General features: G+C 38.4%; 1 protein-coding gene across 1 annotated transcript; it reads right to left on the reverse strand.

The window, feature by feature from the left end:
* Positions 1 to 3,669: 3,669 nt before the first annotated feature.
* Positions 3,670 to 9,548, reverse strand: LOC144438702 (uncharacterized). Its single transcript, XM_078127847.1, has 3 exons — positions 8,068 to 9,548; positions 4,759 to 6,366; positions 3,670 to 4,102 (listed from the first exon to the last, which is right to left on the reverse strand). Exons 1-3 carry the CDS (start codon positions 9,546 to 9,548, stop codon positions 3,670 to 3,672), a joined length of 3,522 nt encoding a protein of 1,173 aa, XP_077983973.1.
* Positions 9,549 to 9,979: the final 431 nt, after the last annotated feature.

Here is a 9,979-nt window from a genome sequence, read left to right on the forward strand (position 1 = left end):
AGAGTATTTAGCATAGATGTTTTCAACAGAATGTGAACATATTCGAGTACTTACATTGTTGAATTAGCATTTATAAAAGAGAAGGTGAAATAATATATTGCAAATATATATTCATATAAAACAGATGATGGATCTTTGGATCCGAATATGAATGTGAATAAAAAGGTCTTTACCTGACCAGGTCTGGACTGTACCCGTGTTTTGTACTGACCCATTTTCTGATACGTCCACTTTTACAGAGGAAGAAGTAAATGGTACGGCAGGTGGTATTTATATGTTGTTGAAATATTAAATTGTCGTGAAATATAACACCAATGTTTCTCACAGTTGAACTAATTTCAATAACACTTGAACAGATGTTGATGTCAGTCAGAGGCGATAGCGAATGGTACAATTTGGAACAAATTAAAATGACCTCCGTATTAGAATCGTTCAACTTCAGGTTATTTTGTGTCATACAGCACATAATATCGCTGACACCCTCTTCAACAGAAGAAACGACAGAGATAGTATCATTGTCATCAGCGAAGTCATGACGACGGATAAGCTGTCCGAGTGCCAGTGGTGATATATCGATAGATATAGTTTTATTTAAGTATGTATTATTTATATATACCACTATATAGTGGTCTGAGGATAAACATAGTTTTATTTTTAAGTATAAAGTTTATTTATTTTCTAAAGCGCCTTTTCTATTTATTAATATTCGAAAGCGCTGTACATACAATAGATTTAAAAGCGTGGCAAAACAATCAAACAAATAGTAGTTAAAAACAACAAACTGGATACAATAATTATTTTAAAAAATGCTAAAATGACAACTTTGTAAAATACACATAGTAATAAATTAACACAGCTTATAATATTGTTTAAACAGATGTGTTTTAAGTTAACATTTGAAAGTTCAACATCAGTGATCAGCTTTACTTCTCCAAGAATTGAGTTCCATAGCTTTGGTCCACAAATGGCAAGCGCTCTGTCAATTAGTGTATTATACGATCGAAGTATCTAATATCTAGATAGACACACGAGAATTAAATATATTCACAGACTCTCTGTTCATACTTAGTAATAAAATTTCTACTAACAGAGTGTCAAACAAGTCTTGGAAGCGAATCCCAGATTGTCAATAACGTCTCGTCAGCATTGTCACCACGTCCGAACCTCTCTTTGGAAGAACGAAAAGCAATGCAAGAACTGAAGAAACATCACTGTCATCAGGACTTTAAGATCTTACCTGCAGACAATGCCAAGGGGGGGGGGGAAGGCTACATGAGAAACCTTCATTCTGGTGTCAATATTATATACAATTGCGGAGTACTAACGAATTAAATGCAAGTTACATATAACTTGAAAATATCAAACTTACGTGCAATTGAGTGTGCACGGTGATTTAGTAGTAGTTGTGAGAAACTCTCGCCCTTTTTGCCGTGTCACCTCGCGTGTCAAACGAGATCTCCTTTGACTTGGGTCAAATCATCCGCTTTCTGCCGAAAATCTTGAACAGATCTTGTCTTTTTCTTACTATAGCCATTGAAAGTACACAAGAATCCATCTATTATGTGAAATTTGTCAACTTTATTCGAAAAAAAACCAAATGGGCGAAAAGCCGTGCCGAAATTTACGAGGGTCAAGTAAACGCCGAAAAATGAATATTCCTATGAATGATTCCAAAATTTATTTATCGCTTCTATAGTATCTAAAATGATTAATTCTTGTGAAAATTATGGTGAGTTGACGACTGATGAGAAGCCACCATCGTAACGTACGCAAGCAAAATGTACACAAGACATGGAGGCTCATAGCGTAGTGATGAGCTATTCACTATCACAGTTGTTTTTTCCCATCATTCTCTGTAACCCCTCCGGCCTCCTCTGAAAGAAGCACAATGTGATTGTGCCAGTTTCCTGCCACTTGTAATTTACATAAAAATACGGTGTAGAATGTGATTGTGCCAGTTTCCTGCCACTTGTAATTTACGTAAAAATACGGTGTAGAATGTGATTGTGCCAGTTTCCTGCCACTTGTAATTTACGTAAAAATACGGTGTAGAATGTGATTGTGCCAGTTTCCTGCCACTTGTAATTTACATAAAAATACGGTGTAGAATGTGATTGTGCCAGTTTCCTGCCACTTGTAATTTACGTAAAAATACGGTGTAGAATGTGATTACATGTAATTATCATTGTGTCAGTTTCCTGCCACTTGTAATTTACGTAAAAATACGGTGTAGAATGTGATTGTGCCAGTTTCCTGCCACTTGTAATTTACATAAAAATACGGTGTAGAATGTGATTGTGCCAGTTTCCTGCCACTTGTAATTTACGTAAAAATACGGTGTAGAATGTGATTACATGTAATTATCATTGTGTCAGTTTCCTGCCACTTGTAATTTACGTAAAAATACGGTGTAGAATGTGATTACATGTAATTATCATTGTGTCAGAAAAACAAACGGACAGTATAAAGAAATTAAGATATCCATTCAGTAGTACAAATTGAAAATTAAAAATAATGATTTAATGAATGCCATGTCAGTGTTTGATTTCGTTAACAATGTCGTGTTTTGATGTCTTCTTGTGGCACTTGCTTTGACACTACATTCGATTTAGTACCTTTACTTTAGCGATAATAAGATGAAAATATCACTAATATTACCACAATGCGTGATGTTCTTGCAAAACAATTCATAGTATATGTTTTGTGCGATACAATCGGTATGAGGAAGGGTTCCATGGGAACAGTTTGGGTTTGGAGGTCTCATAGGAGCTCCCTCCCCGACTTTTGATTACTTTATTTGTACAAGATTTTCAATTGGGCGAATAATTGCTATACATACATGGACTGACTGAGGTGTAGTGGACGCACTTTGGGTGGTAGCATTTACCTTACATCTTTGTTTTAACTAGAGAGTCAGAGTCAGACTACGATATAGTTTTAGTTGTTATCTCACATCAAACGTAGACTGTCAAGTAAAGATACGTCGTGTAACGCCGCTCTCACCGATGTGTGAGGGCGCCCGTCACGGCGTAGCTCACAGACTACATCAAAAGATAAAATCCACTGATAATTCCATATCTCTATTTCGTAAATGGTTGACTTGTATCATGATAGTAACCAATCTGATTAAAATCCGATGTGGTGAAAGTGGCTAGATGTCCTTATTTACCTCTATTCATCGTGTTGTGACGTTTGTTTTGTTCGGAGTGATCGCCGCCTTCATACTGGTACACAGATAGTAACTGACAGACAGGAAAATCAATTCATTTACATTGTACATTGAATATCCTTGACAAACAATGGTGTAATATCAATTCATTCTGTTATTTTGCCAAGTTACTACAGTGTTCTACATAAAGGTCAGCTGGAGGATCGTGACGTCATCATTATGACATCCCACGAATGTAATGACCCCAATACATTACATTACATTACGTCTAAGGTTTTGGTGGCATGGAACAGTCTTACCAATAATATATACAGGGTTTCAATATACCATATCACTAATAGGTTAAAAGCCCCGTACCATATGATACCACTATAGAGAATTTTCTATAGTGGCCTGAGGTACTATCGACTCTCAGTTTTTATCCAATAAATCATAATGGGTTCAGAATTCCGGTTATTGTTTTCTCGTTTTTACTACGACTATATTCTAAATTAAAACATTTAAAGTTTAGTTGAATGTGTGTCTTCATTGATATAATAAGCCCCATTATAAAGCCCGTTTTCGCTTATAGCTCGTTTGTACAAACGTTTACGTGCAAATACACTCTGGGTGTAACCACAAAATGCTACTATGACCACGATTAACGCTATTAAGAAAGCAATAATGAGACCAGCTAGAGATTTTATTAGCGTTTCTGCCTGGTTAGCAGTCATGCGCATGCCCAAACTGTCACCAATGTAAACGATTTCATCACTATCTGTCGACGATGTGGTCATTTCATCTACTTCAATCATATAACTGTTCCAAAAGGAGACCTGTTCCTCTCGTAACCTTGTCTTCATTCCAGGACAAATGTCAAGTTCAAGGTAGTTGGATTCGTCCAAGGTGTATACAGACCATTTTGTAGGTACGTCATAACCAGTATTTGGGTTTCTATAAATACAAACAAATAGAAATTGATTTTCTACAGACAAAAATGTGTGCTTGATTTATTAAATCGTAATTTTTTAACGACTGCCTTCATGAAACTAACCTGTCTTTTAAAGTCATGTCATACACAGGTAGATTGTTACGATGTATTAAATTGTGAGAATTGTTTTGAAGGCAGCATGTACAATATTTCCAAATATGAAACCTTAACAAAAATAGATATCATCTCTGAAAGAGTAGGTGGGTTTGGTTATATCTTAGCACTGCTTCAGCGCTGATAAAACAGAGTAATGAAAGTCGGCAAATATGGCTTTAATAGTAGAGGTCTGTTGTATAATGGGGTACCGTAGAGGCAATAGTCTAAGCATTGTATTGATAAATGCTTAGTTCCTATGAACCCAGAATGCCTAGTTCCAGTTTACAGCAAGACTGAATACTCTTCTAAACCAGATTTGCCAATTTTATAACTTTTATTTTCGACTTAATTGGCAAGATATAAAATTGGTGAAAACTTATTTGAATGGTCCCTAACCATAACGAAATGCAACATCCACCTTTTGTTCCACCTCCATGATTAGAATAGATTTGTCCGCTATTGCTTCACAAGTTGATGCCGCCTATCACTAGTTGTGTAGTTGCAGTGGTCAACTTGAACTTACCCAGTTTTCACAAAGTTCGTGACATATGACATTATGTCCAATGACAACTGTCTCTCCTGGTTATTGAATGACATCACTACGTCTTGTGACGTCATGAAAGGGTCACCCAATAGAAGTTTGAGATCGTCTCCTTGAGCGGGGCCAACCCATGGTGGTAATAACGACTGTGAAAGTCTTTGTGTAAAGTGATACATGTACACCTGTCCGCCTGCCGAACTGTGCATCTTTGCTGTCTTGACGATGGGGGCGTAAATCGAGAAATCATTGGTCATGTCCAATAGTTGACTGCCCAATGTTATGTCGTCATCTTCATCTTCCTTGACAGCACTTGGATATTGTCGATGTATTGCCAAGGCGATTAAATTTGCGTTTCCATGGAAATATGATGCAACTAGTGATTCAACTTTGTCATTGTACTTAGAAGGAGTGACATTGCCATCGGATAAGATTGTCATAACTTGTTCACTGCTGGTTGAGCCAACTATCATGTCTAAGGGATCGAAGTCTCCAGTTGTCATCAATTCAGTAGGGTCATGTACGAGAATATCGCCATCAACGACTGGTCGATGGGGAAAATTATCGCCATACATAACTATCATATTTATCATCAGTTCCACATCTACTCGCTGTAAACAACGAATCATTTGTTTGGCGGTATCCCTAACACAACCAACATGTTTGATGAAACGTTCAGCTCGTTGTAGAGGATCATTATTACGGTTCTCCACAAGTGGACTGAGTGAAGACCCACTCAGACAAATAACACGATGGAAAAGATCTCTAGAAAGGGGTGACGTCATCAGAAACTGTACGGCTACTGCACCAGCTTTAAAACCAGCAAGTGTCACCTGGTCTGGGTTACCCCCGAAGTTAATGACGTCACCTCTTATCCATTCTAATGCGAAAAGTATATCATGGAAAGCATAGTTGCCTGGTAACGTATCGTTCTCCGTGCTCAGGAAACCTAAAATACCAAGACGATAGTTTAATGTTACGACGACGACATCGCCATAGGCGGCAATGACGTCACCTGCATAATCTGACGAATCACCATTGGTAAACCTATCTCCATGGATAATGACCATAACTGGCAGCAAGTTATTATTGTCACGTGATGGTGTAAATATGTTGAGATAAAGACAGTCTTCACTGGTGATTGGTCTATCCGGTTGAGGACAGGCTGGCGCATACTGTGTTACATTTAGTTCCGTCCACGAGTCTGTAGTCTGTGGGGCACGGAATCGTCTGGAACCCGTTGGAGGTTTGGCATACGGGATGCCCAGGAATACATCAACATTTTTGCCACCCAGAGCATCGTGAGATTTGACGGTGAATCCGGTAACTTTACCATAAGTAGTTTCCACACTTGGTTTTGTTTCCATGGTAATGGGTGTGTCTGTTGGTTGAATAGGTGGCGCAATTGCAGCAGGACAAGAATTTTCAGGAGCACCGATGTCAACGAGGTATTCTTTCCAAAAGGAATATGCAGCAGCTTTTGGATGAGACTTCACTGTGAGGTCATAGGTCAGTTCAAGATACTGTTGTTCTTCATTGGTAAACTGTGGCCATGTGACCATATCATCAGTCCTTCCTCCATTGTTAGGGTCCCTATAAAAATCAAAAGTAAGTGTATCAATGTTTACTGGGTGTGTCGGTGACCTAAATTGTATAATTGCAACCCATGTGTTTGATAGGGCATTGGGCTTTCTTTAGTACCCAGGGTTTAATTATAGGGTTATACCGGTATGTAGTGTAGTGCAATGGTATGGCAAGGAATAAACATTATTTTAGTCCAGAGACTTGGTATGACTTTGCTGTCCTTTCCAAATCAAAGACTCGATGAAGAGTTAGCGGCACATAAGATAAGGGAATCGTCAGTAATTACAAGGGGCAGGGGTGGGGGAATTCGGGTGGGATACCTTTTTACAGATCGGATCTTGGATGAGGGCCATATTTTAGAAAATGTTACTAACATTTTGCTTTTGACTCATTTCGTAATTTGGCATCCCACTGCTGCCACTGATTCCACATCGCTTATGGTTTGGATTAGGACATATCAGTAGAATTGCTGCTGACACACTATGCAGCAAAGCAATGGTCAGTTGTGATGTCAGGAGCGGAATAGGTCTGACAGGAGTGAAATAGGAGAACTAGGCTAATATAAGATAGAGGAGATAATGTTGTTGAGTGGAGATGTTGACCACAGGTCCCGACAGCGTCGAAAGTTTTCCCGTTTAGTCTTTGGGAGTGCTGGTTTTCATCTCAATCAATAAATCCCAAGCACATGTATTGATTTGTGCAGTGCCTTCACACAAATGGCATGTGGTGGTTGTAATGGGAAATAACCAATAGCTCTAAACCTATTAATGTGGTGGCAGCGGTGGGACTAAGTCTTTAACATTGCTTCTTGGACTCGTATCCTGTAAAGCGACATACACTCAGTATCAACCCTGAGAGTCAATACATTAATAAATATAGCCATATTGGCTATACTAACTCTAAATTGGTTATATAAGTTTTTAATGTATGCTTTCATAGTCATATATCAGACATTTCAAGGCTAAAAATAACTTTTGATATGTTGAACTCAGTCAACCATAAATTATTCAAATATATGTAATGTAAACATTTATCTTTTTGTTCAAAACAACATTGTAAACTTTAGACTTGCGATTGGTAGTGGTGGTGATCATCATTATTATTATTATTATTATTATTATTATTCTACCACAATTGAAAAAAATATGAATACATGGTGATTGACATTTGATGAATTGTTCCACTGATTCTGGCTACTGGCTTGAAACGTATAAACAGATTTAGATCGAGGAATCGTTTTCATTGTTTATGTAATACCTATAACAGATAAACTGACACTGGCTTAAAAATTACAGAGTGTGCCGGCAAATGGCAATAAAGTTATATTATATTATGTTAAGTTATGTTATGTTATGTTATGTTATGTTATGTTATGTTATGTTATGCTATGTTATGTTATGTTATGTTATGTTATGTTATGTTATGTTATGTTATGTTATGTTATGTTATATTATGTTATATTATAATATATATGTAGCTTCAGACAACGCCATAAATTGCAGTTGTCAAGTGAGTACAATGACGTCATACATTGCAGCTGAGTACAATGACGTCATACATTGTAGTTGTCAACTGAGTACATAATATTAACAGCTATATTTCATTTCGAGTGATAAGGGTTTTTTGGGAACTCAATGTAAACCTAAAAAATATCGTCACCATTAATCTACAACAAAAACGCCTTATCGTCAAATATAGTTTATGACTTACCCAGTTTTGGCAAAGTTACTCCAGTACGTCATCATAGCTTTACTAAGCTTCACGTCTCTCGGGGGATACACTCCCGTTTGGTTAAGAGCGGACCAAAGGTATAATAACTCGTCTCCGTGACCAGCTGTTTCCGTTAAGCTCGGGACAATTGGAAATACAACGGTGGGGGCAAAATTATAATAAAATAATGACCTGTCATTTTCACGCTGTGAGATGCGTTTTGCAAAGTCGACAACTGGAGTATAGAATCCATGATCTCCTAAAGCTTCCACAGTCTTTGAAAGTCTTCTCATATTGTCATCACGATGCTGCCAGTCAGTGTATTTTTGAATGATAGCATCGCTGATCAAATCACGGTTTGCGTTGAACGTTGCGGCCACCCTGTTTGCAAATTTCTCAAACGTTTCTTCTGATATTCCTTGTGTTGGATCTCCCGAAATATAAGAAAGGAGAACTATTCCATCCTGATCTACTGTTCCTACTACCATATCGTATTTATCCTGGATATCACTGTGTGCTATGAGACTGGAAAGAGAAGCCTGGAAGAATTCTCCATCTATCGTGAAACCAAACATATTGTCTAACGGATACTGAGCAGATCCAAGGTAAAATGCGGCTTGTATGAAGCTTTCAACTGGAGCTGTTCGTAGGCACTCCAATATAACCCTACTATCCTCTGTAGAAAGTGGGCAGCTCATGAATGAAGCCAGTCGTTGCAGTGAAGTTCTTACTTTACTTAATTGTACAGGTTCAAATAACATGGCACTTTGTACAATGGCTCGTGCAAAAAGCCCATCACTTGAAGGTGAAAGTGTGTGATAGAGAACGCTTGAACCACCTGCGGATTGCCCAGATATGGTAATCCGATCAGCCTCTCCATTGAAGTGACCTATATTCTCCTTGACCCAGCGAAGAGCCAACTGTTGGTCAAACATACCATAATTTCCCTTGGCGTGTTCGTCTCCTGTAGACATCATTGCTAATATTCCAAGACGATAGTTAATTGTTACAACAATGACATCACCGTATACTGTCATAGGGGTTCCATTATACAGCATACCTTGACCCGAAGTAAAGCCTCCGCCGTGAATCCAAACTATAACAGCTAATTTATTGTCATCAGTTGCTGTCTCTGGAACGTAGATATTGAGCATCAGACAGTCTTCGCTTATATCTGTGTTCGGGAGAAAGCCATCTGGAAACCCCACCATACTTTGTGGACACGATGGACCAAACTCCGTAGCATCGTAAATACCTTCTCGGGAAGCATAGGGCGTAGGCTTACTAAATCGGCGTTCCCCAATCGGAGCTTCGGCATAACGTACCCCTTTGTAAATATCCACGGACACTCCTTCGAACGATACGGTAGTACCCTGTAACGTACCACTGGTGGTATTTACGAGTGGGTCTGCAATGACGGTGCATACGACATTAACGGCAGCGAAATATACACACAATATAAGGAATTTCTTTGGCTCCATGTTGAGATTTAAGAATCAGACAGGTGGTTGTAGGAGAACGTTCCTTGACTCGATAATGGGCGCTGCGGCGAGAGAATCCCTGCCAACTCAATAATCGGAGTTCACACTGTCATCCCAGTAATTTGACGATCTAAAATCGACTGATATTCCAGAGGAAATAATTCGAACGTTTATAATGATATTCTTTCAGTTCGTTTATACCTCCATGCATGGTATTGACGATAACCAGGTAGCCAAATACCGTGTGGCTGTACAGTAGCACCTTCGTACACTAATCTTCTAGGTTTGAATTGCTTTCTATGTGTCTACCGCCTTCACTGTCACCTTTTGTTCCGACAACTATTTACCAATTCAAATGATTTGCCAATGAAAGTACCTTGTTTTGTACAATAAGATTACATAAGTAACCCTTTTGTCGATTTCGTAACATT

This window comes from Glandiceps talaboti, chromosome 8 (genome assembly GCF_964340395.1).
Source record: "Glandiceps talaboti chromosome 8, keGlaTala1.1, whole genome shotgun sequence".
NCBI classification, from domain to species: Eukaryota; Metazoa; Hemichordata; class Enteropneusta; family Spengelidae; genus Glandiceps; species Glandiceps talaboti.

Excerpts from the sequence above, each read along its gene's own strand:
- LOC144438702 (XM_078127847.1), bottom strand. The coding sequence starts at position 9,548 with ATGGAGCCAAAGAAATTCCTTATATTGTGTGTATATTTCGCTGCCGTT. Across the intron at positions 6,367-8,067 it reads AGTAACTTTGCCAAAACTGG|GGACCCTAACAATGGAGGAA; the intron begins GTAAGTCATAAA and ends TGATTTTTATAG. Across the intron at positions 4,103-4,758 it reads ACGAACTTTGTGAAAACTGG|AAACCCAAATACTGGTTATG; the intron begins GTAAGTTCAAGT and ends TTGTATTTATAG.